The sequence below is a fragment of the Taudactylus pleione genome, unplaced genomic scaffold (assembly GCF_031769625.1).
Source record: "Taudactylus pleione unplaced genomic scaffold, aTauple2 ptg000040l, whole genome shotgun sequence".
Taxonomy (NCBI): Eukaryota; Metazoa; Chordata; class Amphibia; order Anura; family Myobatrachidae; genus Taudactylus; species Taudactylus pleione.
The window spans coordinates 22,879,168-22,892,935 of record NW_028284442.1 but is presented as its reverse complement, the minus strand read 5'-3'; the positions used below and the strand labels follow the sequence as shown (position 1 = coordinate 22,892,935).

The following is a 13,768-nucleotide window of genomic DNA, read 5'->3' as shown; positions in this document are numbered from 1 at the left end:
ATTCCTTTAAAAAAAGTAATATAGTAAAATAGAAAATTACCCTAATTTTACATGTGTTTAATGAATTCATCCTACAATTGCACAGAAAATGAGACTTAAGCGTCTTTTATTATGCAATTCAAAGAAACTTGCACTAAATGAAAGGAAACATACAAATATTCATCACATTACCAAAACCGTTAGACATATTCAATTTCTTACAGATGTGAATTTTGGCAGTATTTAAATTATGTATCAATTATACTACAACACAAATAAATGTATACACTTGTTCTACATCTTTACAAAGTTTTCTAAAAAATAAAAAGAGTATCGTAATCATTGCCTGTCTTTGTTGTAAGACAAAATTCATATTTTCAGTCAGATGTGTATTTGTCTTGTGTATGACATATGTAGCCACGTGAGAAATCTGACTGATGCCTTACCTCAGGTTCTCAAACTCGGTCCTTAGGACTCCAAGCAGTGCATGTTTTCCAGGTCTCCTCACAGAATCATAAGTTTAATAATATGCTCCACCTGTGGATATTTTAAAATGTGTCAGTGAGTAATGATTACACCTGTGCACCTGCTGGGTGACCTGCAAAACGTGAACTGTGTGGGGTCCTGAGGACCGAGTTTGAGAACCACTACCTTACCTCATAGGTTCTCAAACTCGGTCCTCAGGACCCCAAGCAGTGCATGTTTTCCAGGTCTCCTCACAGAATCATAAGTTTAATAATATGCTCCACCTGTGGATATTTTAAAATGTGTCAGTGAGTAATGAATACACCTGTGCACCTGCCGGGTGACCTGCAAAACGTGACCTGTTTGGAGTCCAGAGGATCAAGTTTGAGAACCACCGGCTTACCTCATTCATTTTATCTATCATCTCAATTTGTGCAATCTCTCAACCAAGTCACACTTAGAAAAAGTATCTATTCTGTACCTTAAATCTGTTTCCCAGACAAATAAACCATTCTTTCATCTCCCTAAAAATTCTCACCTCGTCCCTGAAGAGTTGCTTAAGAGGTGTACCAGACACTACAAGCATATCATGGAGGGAGGAGACGTTTTAGGGACCTCATGAAGGAAGGATTTTTTATTTTATTTTTTATTTTGCTGGAAAGGTCTTTTGAATATAAATTTTATGATTCTGGATGAATTTTTTTAACATAATCCATTTAATTCTAATTCAAAAACCATAATGTGACACAGACATTACAACTGAATAACATGGTGCTACATAGGCATCAGTGCAGGACCAGTGAAATGTCACGTGGCAAATCACAATATAAAGTTTTTATATTGCCAAGTAGTTGTGTGCTGGGCCAACATCAGCAAGGTCGACCTGTGTTGTGTCTCACTCCCCATAGCCATAAACTCTGCTTCCTTTCTTAGTATATGGCTCTGTTTAGTTCCACAAAATATAACAAATAAAAATGTTTGTCCTTTTATAAAAACAAGAACACAGCTGCTGTGTAACTGTATATTATATAAGTATACAACACACTTCAAAAGCACATTCATTGTCACACACTCTATCTGGGAACATTGTAGCCTTTGTTATGTAATCCTACTAATCAGCATTCAGTCATACTGTACATGACTGGTTTTGTGCTATATCTTTTTCTATATGAAAAATGCAAAGAGTAGTGATGTCACACTGTCTACAGTTGAAGGTCTGTGGGTAGCTGACGGTAATGTGGTGCAAGGTATACATTGTTGGAGGTCATTTAATGAGAGGCGCTGTAGGTTATTTTTGTTGTTTTCCCAGAGGAGATGGGGATTATAAAAAAGCAAGAGAGAGCAGAAGGAACCACCGAGGGCCACTAATAAATGTCCTTTTCCAAAGACAGAATATAAAAAGCAGACAATAATATTACAATTACTTTTTTGCAGACAACACAAATCATTTTGAGCATAGAGTCCCTTTAACATGTAAAGTACAGAATACATTTAGGAGCCAACTGCCAAAGAAGCGAAGATGCAATTTAAGAATATGTTAAAACTTCCCTATTGATTGTTTAGTACTAAAACAGACAGCTGGTTTCCGCAGTTATGACATTATAAATCCAAAGCCAGTGGCTTATTTTAGTACTAGGTTTTATATCAAGCAATTAATGGGGACGTTTTAATCTCATTAACGTGAATTGCATCTTGGCTCCTTCTAAAACACAAGGACTCAATGTCACATTGCTGCCCAATGCTTCCCAACTGTCCCGATACAGGTAAAACAGTCCCTATTTGAGGGTTTTGTCCTGACTTCCTGATCAGAACAGTTTTGTCCGGGCCAGTGGTGAAAATCGGGCTGCATAGAGCACCGGTGCGGGGGCAATGAATGCTTGTTTGGAGGGGAGTATGCAGCAGCTGAGGGCATAAACTGCGCTAAGCACACCCCAAAGTGACATGGCAATGCCCTCATTTTCTACATGGCATCACCCCCGTCCCAATTCTGGGATCTACAATGCTGAGAGATATGCTACACTGCAGCTGGAATCAGATCAGCCGCCTATATTGCAGACTGGACCTCAGATCACTGTAAATGAACATTGCTCAGTATTATTGAATGACATAACATGGAAAATGACAGTAATTCCTCAGTAACGCACACTGAAATGTTTATAAAAGAATCAGCCAATACCAAGTCACAACCTGTTTGGAACCAGTATAATACTATAAGCATAGGGAATGGGAGTAAATGTGTGGAACGCTGCTTGGAGATATGTACATTTAATTTCTGCCTAAAATTACAAAAAAATAAATTACAAACGTAATTCTCAGTAATCCATAACAGAAGAGAATGCAAAGGGTGAAATAAACCACATTAATATGAATATTTACCAAGAAGTGCCATTGATATGAATATTTACCAAGATGTGCTGCTAACAACAGAGCTGCACATGGTGGACTATAAAATGGAGATACAATTGAAGGTGAACTTTACCTTAGAACAGTGGTCCCAAACTGGGTGCTGTGGCACCCTGGGGTGCTTCAGAGCACTTGCAGGGATGCCTCGGGTTGGTGGTCCAGTACCAAATAAAATTATATTTAGTAAGTGTGATAGGCAAAACCAGTGCTAATGACTGTCTTGTCAACACCACATAACTGACCCTAAGGGTGACACATAAGCACAATTTACTTCATTCAAAACTTCTCAATAAGAATCTTTTAGTCCAGGGGTACCTTAAAAAAAATGCTGATAGTCTAGAGCACCGTGATTCGAAAAAGTCTGGGAACCACTGCACTAGGAGACTGAGGGGTCTAGTTACTAAGCAGTGTTATGAGACAGAGTGAAAAGTGATAAGTCTGTGATAAGGTGCCAGCCAATCAGCTTCCAACTGTCATTTTTCAAACACAGCCTGTGAGATGGCAGTTGGGAGCTGATTGGCTGGTACCTTATCACAGACATCACTTTTCACTCTGTCTCATAACACTGCTTAGTAACTAGACCCCTTACTTTGTTGTTCATTATTTTACTATTTGAGTTACCGTTTGGTACTCCACATTACGTATTGTTATTATTTTTTTTTACACAGCTTCCCAATGTTGTAGTAGCAGCTCTCTTTTTGAACACTATCTGTTTGCTTTATTTAGGAGTTCGGTGTAGTCCTTGGGCCTGATTCTGAGTCACACGCATTCCTTATGTTCATGGGTTTCAGCAATTTTTTTGCTACTGTGTGCGCACGGAAATCCCTAAAAAGTCATACATGGTGCATGCACAGAGGCGCAGTTGCGATTGAGATGTACAGTTCAAGAAATATACTGGAAATGTGCTGGGCGTTCCTGGGTGGTGACTATTCAGATGCGCGGAGATGGTCCATGCTATTTGTTTAGTTACTGCTCACAACATACCCATGCCCCTGGTATAAATGCTAATAATTGTTGCTGTAGACCAGGAGTGGGTATTAATATTAAGCAGGATCCACCCTGCTTTAGACAATGATTGGCCAAGATAAATTTGAAATGGAAGAGGTGATGTTCAATATTATAGGGAGGCAGAGAAGAATGCCTCATTACAGCCACTATGGGTAGGAACATCCCCTTTCTTCCTGTAGACAACTGTTATTAGAGTAGGCAGCATCAATGGGCTATCACCTGACACAAAGGCCTGATACAGAGTTATATGCATACCTGTTTGCAGAGCGTATCTTGCACACTGCAAATGTTCTGGAACCGAGCGTATGCAAGTTATACATTTTAAGAGCATCTACTAGAGAGACTGAAGAGCATAACTGGGCTGTAATGGGGTGTTCTCATGTAAGCTCTGACAGTGTCTGCTTACGGAACTGCAGGCTATGCAGAGCTGGACAGTGGTGTATCTTATAGGCTGGTGCAAGTGCGTGGTGATAACAAATGTCAAACCAAGAATATGGATGATGGGTGGGTATACCACAACTCTGCATACAGGAGAAGATAGCCATTTATTTCTGTGCATGCAATAAGTCAGCAACTACGGCTGATTTTAGTTCAGCTCAGCACAAGGTTCCAGGAGTGTTTTCTAGATTAAACTAAAATGTTGCCAAATCTTTTCACCTCTTCACGTTGTTCACTCCTGTAATACTGCAAAAATAGCCCTTACTAAAGCAGCCAATTACCTACTCACTGCTAAATCCAGAAGTTTATTACTCTATACTTACTCTGCTTGAGATACTCACAGCCTTTGACAAAACCAATTACTTGCTACTACTCCAAACTTTCTTTTGGAATCTGTTCACATCTCCTAACCGGTTATTTATAGCTCCCCATTTCAGCTCTACCTTATCTCCCATTTCAGCTCTACCTCCTCTCCTCCAGGGCTGGAAGAAGGTTTGTTGGGGCCCCAGGGCAACTAACTTCTGGGAGCCCCTGCCAATAAATTGTCAATAAGATATGTTGGAGATATTATTAAAAAGTATAATGCATAAATACTCCCAGCCCCCAGTCCACTTTATGACACACAGAAGCCCTAGATCACGCTATGCCAGTGCCACCATGCTGGTGATTTAGCTATGTGAGTGGAGTCCCCCAGTATCTGCCCTGTTAGTCCGGCTCTGCTCTCCTCATACCTTCTCTTTTGGTGTTCTTTTCTTAGACCTATTCTATTCAACTAAACTTATAGGGCCTGATTCAGCAAGGAACGCTATTGCGATTACGCACGCAATCGGCCGTTCATTGTATTCTGCGCAAGCGTATGTATCGAAGTGCGCGTGTACTCCACTGACATCGGGACTGCGATCACAGTGACTACGCACACTCATCGCAGAGTGATTGACAGGCAACACCGTTTGGTGGTGGTGATGGGGGGGAGTGGTCGGCGAAATGCAGGCATGCCAGTGCGTTTGAAGGGAGTTGTAGGGGCGTGCATAAATTAGCCATTGCGATGCCATACGCATCTTGGGCTTTCACTGCGTGCGATGAGGTTATCAATTCCTGAGTAAGGTCAGACCTTGTGCATGTGTGCGTGAGGCTGCGATTCTTCTTGATGTTACCGATGGTTTCGCAGTCTTGCTAAGCATTACGGATGTGTGTAAGGTAAAGATGACGTCCTTATGTTAGACTGCGTATGACATTGCAATTGCAATCATTAGCATATCTTCGCAGTGAGACTGCATGCGTGATCGATATTACTGAATCAGGCCCATAGTCTTTCTCTGCTGAGATTATTTGATCTTTCAGGTTTCAGTATGTTCTATATCAGCAGTGTCCGACCAGTGATTCTCTAACTTGTAAATGTGTTTCTCAGCTGCAGGTGCTCTGGTGCTGGCATGGACAGATTGGTCCCCAGACAGCTGATTTATTCTATGTTTCAGTATAAAGCAGTTAATAAGACTTATTTGGAGCACCTTACTTCCGTGTGACGTGACCACCTCTGTGCACTGATGGGAGGTCGTGAAAGCACAAACAAACAGAGGAGAACAAAGGAGTGGTGTGCTCTTTCTCCATCTTCTGCAAGTCTGTGGTTCCCAGCTATAAGAAGGCATATGGGGAGGTTTGAGGGATATGAGTCTGATGGGCAAGTGAGCAGTTCCGATGGGCACGGAGGTCTGATGGACATGTAAGCGGCATGTGGGGACGCTTGTTGTGCATGTAGGGAGATCTAATACGCATGTATGGAGGTTTGATGGGAAAGTGGCAATGTCTGATGGATACGTAAGGGAAGTGAGAGGACATCTAAGAGTATGTTCAGCGGTCCAATTGTATGGGGTAGGTTTTATGGGCATTTAAAGAGAATATACGGAAGTTTGGGGGGCATGTGGGTAGATCTGATAGAAATGTGGGGTGGTCTGATGGGAATGCAATTGGCGAGGTCTGAAAACAAAATGGGGAGGTCTAATGGGCATGTAGAGGCATGCGAAAAGAGCTGAATGCATGTTGGGATCTGTGATGGCCTGTAAGGGACAAGTGGAAGATCTGATTGCATGTGGGGATATCTGATAGCATATGGAGATGTCTAGAGACATGTCAGAAGGTCTGATGGCATGTCAGGAGGTCATATGACATGTTGGGAGGTCTGACGAGCAAATTATTAGATATGAAGGCATGGCTCTCTGTGATATCTATAGATATTAGATGACATTGCCATCTAATTCCCTTCTCACATTCATGCTTTCACAACTGCCTTCAGCTGTATAGCATATCACACATCTGTCCCTTTCACAAGCATAATACAACTCAAATATTGCTGCACGCACGCACGCACGATTCATAAAGCAACACTCTCCTCTACGGTCTACCACTGAACAGACCCACTCTAATCTGTTATGGATTCTGCAGCTGAAATCAAAGATCTGCGCAGTTTCTGCACTGATTGCCTAACATGCAGAATACCATCCAAAACCCTAGTCTTAACCTACTATTCCATAATTTCCTGGTATTTTCCCAAATAGAACTTCAAGTAACTTCCTTCTCTCTTTCTCACTTATAACTTCTTCTCTCTTGTGCTGCATTTTCTCTATGAAACTTATTTTTCATACCACCAGTCATCAGTGTCCTCAAGATTTTAAACACTTGCAGTGTTCTGATCTGTTATTTCCATAATGCCCTGGGTGTATTACCTACTGTCTGTACAGCGCTACTAAAGATATTCTCAATTTATAAATAATAATATTTAGAATAAAAGTGAAAGAAATAGTGCTTAGTTGCTGGCAATAACTCATGAGCTTCAATGTTCACCCACAGTGAATTTTCCACAGGAACCCACAGCCCCAATTAGTAGGGTTCCCATTGTCACCGAGGGTTGTTAAGCCACCTGCAATAATTTGGACTTCAGATACCTGAAGTTGGGTATGTATGAGCATCTCCCGATACAAAAGAGACCTGGACGTGGGATTCTTACATTTGCCCTAGTGAACTGTGAGAAATTCAGTCTGTGTGGAGTTCTTCTTTAAGGCTCAGTAACCCTGGTGTTTTCATTGTTATGTGAAGGACTTTGTTCACCACTCATATACACATACAGGTTGTGTCCTGTTGTTGGATAGACTCTTGTGACATAATATGACTCAGTGAATATCGGCCATAGTGTCTACATTTGAAGTGTTGAAATTAGTAGTGCTGTAGTTTTAAACTGGCTTCAGTAAAAAGAATACTGGTTCTCAACAGCCCTTGTCCGGCTACGAGATCCATCACTTTCATGGTAGTCTTCTGTGCTTCCATTTGGTGATTCTAGCAAAAGCTCTGCACTGTTACTACGGCTTCTGGTGCCAAGAGTCCCTTCCACCCTGTGATATGCTGGGTGTGCGGTGGAAGACGAGCTGTCTGGGGGTGTTACAGGCTGTACACTACTTGCTCCAGAATTTGAGAAGTAGTGTTGAGATTGTGTTTCAGTCCTGCAGCTTTGTTGTTGATAACCACTAACAACGGGTCCAGGTTCTAAAAGAGAATAAAATAATAATAATTCAGGTTTATATACTTATACTAATATCGTGTTTTGATTCACACCAATGAACTAAGCTTGCCCCATGTGCAACGATCATTTCCAATTGAGGCACAATGAATGGGCAAAATGGTCATATTAGATTATTCAGTGCTTTGGCCAAGTAGCTAGATCACATGGGTGTTAGTGCAGTTGGCAGTCAGTTGTACACAGAACAGCAATGGTCATTTGCTGACATTTGGGCATGGCTAAAAATAGTGCCACCAGCTTTAACTGAGTCATTCTATGACACCCAATTACTTTGATGCAACATGCTTATTTGTCAGCATTGTTTTGCAAACAAACATGGTGAAATGTCCTGTGTTGATAACCCTGATAGTTGTAATTGCTGTGTAGAAGTTACTTAGCCAGGGCTATAATTCTTCTTACCTGTGTTAGTGCTGCACGGAAGCAGCAAACAGAATTTAAACATAATTTTTTTTGAAAATTACAGAAACTAGAAATAGTTTTTATGCCTCTGGAAAACACAGTAGCATCCCAATAATACTCATGGTGAATTATCGTTATGTGTTTTGTTTACATGTTAAATTTCTTTACATGATACATTCAGACTAGTATTTACTTTACGTAGGGCCTGATTCAGCTTTGGGAAAGTAAGATATAGCAAGTAACTGTGCATCTTGGTAATACCATGCTGCACAGCAGGTGGGGCAAATGTAAATTTGAATTAGATTTTGGAGGAGTGTATCCAAACTGAAATCTAAATTGCAGTGTAAAAATAAAGCTGTCTAGCATTTTTGGGCTACATGCATAAGCAGCCAGTATTTACCCCGTATGCAAATAAAATGTATCTATTTGCACCCCTTGCATTGCATCTTACACTATTCCCAAAGCTGAATCATGCCCTTAGATCCCTAACATGGGCGCCGAGAGGGGGGGGGGAGCGGGTACAGTTTACCCGGCCCGGACTGGCTAGAGGGGCCCAGCGGGGCCCGGGTCCGGCGTCGCCCCCCCACCCTCACAGCTGCTCAGCACACAGCTTGTGCTGGGCTGCTGTGTGAGACTGCTCGCGGCTGCTGCAGCAGCTGGAGCAGTCTCCTATGGCTGTGGGGGGGGGAGCGATCACATTGATCGCGCCCCCCCGTTTAGCGCCAGGCTGGGGGTCTTACAGCGCCCCCTCCCCGAGGCGCATGCAAAAGTGATATTTTTTTTTTCAGGGGGGCGTGGCCACGTCTCCTGCAATTAGGCCATGCCCCCGCCATTACCCGGGCCCGGCCAGGCTCTCAACGGCCCTGATCACTAATACCCCTTTCAGACAGAAAACCGAATTACCGGGTCAAACATTTCTACACAGTAATTTACTGATTACCATGTGTCCTTTTTCTGTCTGAATGGTCAACCCGGGTCGAAATTAAAAGGGGCTTCGACCTGGGTTGACCCTTTCAGACAGAAAAAATACCTGTGTTAATCAGCAAAATTATCTGGTAGAAATGTTTGACCCAGTAATTTGGTTTTCTATCTGAAAGGGGGGTCAGCCTGGGACCGGCAAAATGACCCACCACTCAAATGCCGGGTAAAAAACTTAAAAAAAAATAAAAATTCTGTCTGAAAGTGGTATTAGGGGGTGATTCAGAGGCAGACGCAGGTAAGCCATAGGGCACAAATGTCTGATGGTTTCCCTCTGTGCATGAGTCCGGCCACACTGCGCATGCGGCACGATGGTTACCGCACAGAGATGCAGATTGAAATTGCATGGAGATCCATGCAATTTCAATGGGGGTGAGATGGTGGTTACCAGTCTTTGGTGTGTCGTCAGCTACTAAGTCTAAAGATGCAGTTACATAGACACCGGCGGCCACAGTCAGTAGGACATTCTGCTTCTGACATAGGCAGGTGTAATGTTCGATGGTGCACCGATAGTACCCCGATAGTAGCGGGACTGCGTCCACTCCTGAATCACCCCGAAAGAGAGGATGATGGTAATGATTTTGTTTTTATTATCAATAGCAAGCCACATTCTTTCCACTTATTGTATATTACCTGAGGAGTGCTCTGCTATCAATGGTGCCAGCAGGAAATGCCTACTATTTCAGAGGCAGACACATCCACATACTGATTGGCTGAAATACTTGGGTTATTTAAGAACTACAAATAATGGTCCGAATTCAATTCAGTGCGATGTTGAATAGCCATGGGAGGGAGCTCCCGAAGTTATTCAATACACCGCTCTGTTTTGGTGGCTAAAGAATTTCTTCTCGCACTTCCCTGGGGATGTGAGGAGAAATCCGACAAAAGTGCCGTGCGCGCAGCTGTTTGCCAGTTTAGCGCGGCGCTAACAGCCGTGCGCCCGGCACTTTAGTGAGAAAATGCCGGTTACAACGTCTTAACACCCAGGTTAAGTTGCGATAACCGGCAATCTCAGACTTAACCCATTCCCGACAATGCTAACAGCGCGTTGAATAGAATAGCTGCGGGAGCTCCCTATTCCCTCCCTCGCACTGAATTGAATTCGGTCCATAGAGACCTGCTCTGCGCTGTAAGTCTGCATATTGTATTCATTTTTCCGATATGTTAGACTGATCATAAATTAATCAAGAGAATAAGAGGGCATTAGGACAGTCTTAAATGTGTCACTTTTGTATATTTTAATGCTTTTCTTTCATTGGTCACAGTGCATCTAGAAATGCTTTTGGAAGAAGTGCAATAGGATAATGTGAAATATGTCCCACTAAAAGTATAGTACCAGACCCGATCTCTGGGACCTCATATGTAGTGGAAAAATCAGGTTCTTTTGCGGGGAGAAAAAAAACTAAGCCTCCTTCATCTATCCTAAATGCACCCTCTAAATGAGTTTGGTATATTATGTCTACAGGGTCATCATGTCGACTATCCGAATGTCGACATTCAGCATTTTGACACTGGTGAAATGTTGACATGGTCAAAATGTTGACAGTGCATTTCTAAGGTCTCACTAACCCAAGCCCATAATGCTATTGTCAACATTTTCAGTATTTCAACATGTCAAATGTTAAAATTTTGTCCATGTTGACATTTTCCAGATGTCGACATGTTAGAGGTCAACATTTTTGCCATATTGACATCATAATTGTAGACATACTCACTGCATACCCTCTACAATCCTTTATCTAATTTAGGGGTCTATTTACTAAGCAGTGTTAGGAGACAGAGTGAAAAGTGATAAGTCTGTGATAAGGTGTCAATCAGCTCCCAACTGTTATCTCACAGGCTGTGTTTGAAAAATGACAGTTGGGAGCTGATTGGCTGGCACCTTATCACTTTCTTATCACTTTTCACTCTGTATCCTAACACTGCTTAGTAAATAGACCCCTTAATCGTATTCTCACAATAGACTCTAATCTGCATGTTGGTGCTCACTCCTAGTCCCTGATCAGCAACGACCCCTTCGATATCATGATTCTTCCTGATGAACAATGCTCAGTTTTATACCACTACATGGCATCACAAAGGCGCAGTTGTGTGGAATATAGGGGTCTATTTACAAAGCCTTGGATGGAGATAAACTGAACGGAGATAAAGTCCCAGCCAATCAGCTCCTAACTGCCATGTCACTGGCTGTGTTTGAAAAATGATAGGAGCTGGTTGGTTGGGACTTTATCTCCGTTCACTTTAACTCCATCCAAGGCTCAGTAAATAGACCCCACAGTCTGCACTTTACCCGTTGGTAAATATTTATTAGGTGCTTGTGATTTAAAACATTCAATTGTCAATTGATAGGGAAGCAATTGCCATACACTGCAACAAGTTATATGATCTAAATAATGAAACATCTGGAAAGATAGCTGAGATAATTAGCATAAGGTATTGATGATATTTAAAGTCCAAAAACAGGGCAGCTCTATTTTGTTTCTAAACAGGAAACTACAGCCATATGACAATACATTTTGCTAAATTTGATAACACTAATTTTTCAGGAATCTGAATTATAGGAAAATAGGCATTTGGATGATTTCCTGTAATAAAAATAGAGGATACCCTAGGAAACCCCAAAGGGGGCCTTATTATACAATTGTTATACTAAAGTGAACGTCTGCTTGAAATGAAATACCAAGTCTTACCAGGTAACGGATTCTGTGCAACTGCATAGCTGCATAGGGTGATGTCAGCTGATCCGCCAGACTCTAGAGGTATTGGATGTGTGTGAAAGTGTTTCAACATATCAAAGATGGTCTGAAACCAGAGATGCTGTACATGACATTGACCAGTTTCATTCAGAGACAAACGTAGGTGCTGTAAATAAAAAGAGAGATACACAATAAAATCTGTAAGCAATATATTTAAAGTACTCAATTTTTTTTTTTTAATGCAATCCCTACCCTGCTGAGGGTTTTCTCACTTCTGTGCTGACGCCATTTTTAATGCTTGCACATTCCAGCATTAATAACACATAAAAATGTAACAGTTTAATTTATTCAAAAGGATAATAGTAAAGTATAGTATAGGTTGTTTACACTTTTGCACAGTGTTCCTCCTCAGATTTATTAGTCTCCCTGGAACCTAGATGCACTTCTAGTAACCGGAAGCATTGCCCAAGCCCAAGACAAACGAGCAGACAGGCATCTCACAGTGTGAAGGACGAACCATCTAAGGTCTACAAATGTGCATCTATAGATGTGTCCTCATACACCTAGCCTCAATACACCATGCGGCATGAGACCCCTGGCGCGAGTGAGCTGTGCCGAGCGATGTAGCATCTTTTTTTATCTTTTTCCCTCAAATGTGCTTCTTAGTCGCAACAAGATGCAACAAAACTGCTTCACAATGCTGCACTGATGAAACTGATATGCGACACTTGCATGTGTCAGACTGATACCTCTTTTCCACCAAAAACCCAGGTCCAACCTGGGTTTTTAGACATGGTTCCAACCCAGGTCAGAGCCTGTTTACACAGCACCATCGATCTGGGTTTTTCTCAGGTCAGCCCCGTTCACACTGAACCTGGGTCTGCCCTACTAAACTTGTGAGGTCATAAAAAGTGGGAGGTGACTGCTCCACAACCACCAATCATCTAATTTTAGGCATGACCCAGGTCGGATAACCAGGGTTGCGCCGTTTACACTGCACCATTACCCAGGTCCATCCTGGGTCCGACCCTGGTAGCTACCTGGGTTGGATTGCTGGGTCACTTGACCCGGGTTATTTTTCAGGGACCCTTTTACATTGAGCTGTGACCCGGGTAGACCCAGCAAAGACCCAGGTTTTTGCTCTGATGTAAAAGGGGTATGAGTCTAGGTGGGATATTTACTAAAGTGCAGGTTTTTAGAAGTGGAGATGTTGCCCATAGCAACCAATCAGTTTCTAGCTATTATCTTCTAGAAGGTGCTAGATAAATGTTAAGTAGAATCTGATTGGTTGCTATCTGCAACATCTTCACTTCTAAAAACCCCACACTTTAGTAAATATACCCGATTATTTTTTTTGAATGAGAGGCAGGAGACAAAATCATAAGGAATTCTATTAAGTTTCTTGGTCCTTATTAATTATTGTCCACTACTTTTAGACAAGAATGAATGTACAAAAGTAATTTTTTCAGCATGACAGGCTCTTGTGTGATTATTTACGTCTTCCAGAGACAAACTGCTGTCCTATATAGCATGATGCATCTTATCTAACAGGAAGCTAGAGTCCATTTTATTATTTGTGTTATCTATTTTTAGGCCAATAAACAAAATTAAAATCCTGTAAAATATTCAATGTTTTATAGAGTTTAATGGCCGGATCTCAAGGTCTTACTGACCTTTAGTGATGAGACATCATTTCCCTACTCTGCTCTCCACAAAACACTAAAGAACATCTGGACCAAGAGACAAATACATAATCTGTCTCACAGAATCAGCTGCCATAACTCTTTTTAGCTTGCTAGGTAGACATTTAAAGTGTTCTCTCCATTACACTGAT

General features: G+C 41.8%; 1 protein-coding gene across 2 annotated transcripts in view; it reads right to left on the bottom strand.

Annotated features, from left to right (window-relative positions):
- Positions 1 to 3,405: 3,405 nt before the first annotated feature.
- SH2B2 (SH2B adaptor protein 2) overlaps positions 3,406 to 13,768 on the bottom strand; it is a 163,783-nt gene continuing 153,420 nt past the window's right edge. For both annotated transcript variants that reach the window (XM_088454703.1, XM_088454708.1), the window contains exons 8-9: positions 11,929 to 12,100; positions 3,406 to 7,827 (exon numbers count right to left, since the gene is read on the bottom strand). In XM_088454703.1, coding sequence (XP_088310829.1) covers positions 7,529 to 7,827; positions 11,929 to 12,100 — 471 coding nt within the window. In that variant the 3' untranslated portion in view covers positions 3,406 to 7,528. The remainder of the gene's footprint in view (positions 7,828 to 11,928; positions 12,101 to 13,768) is intronic.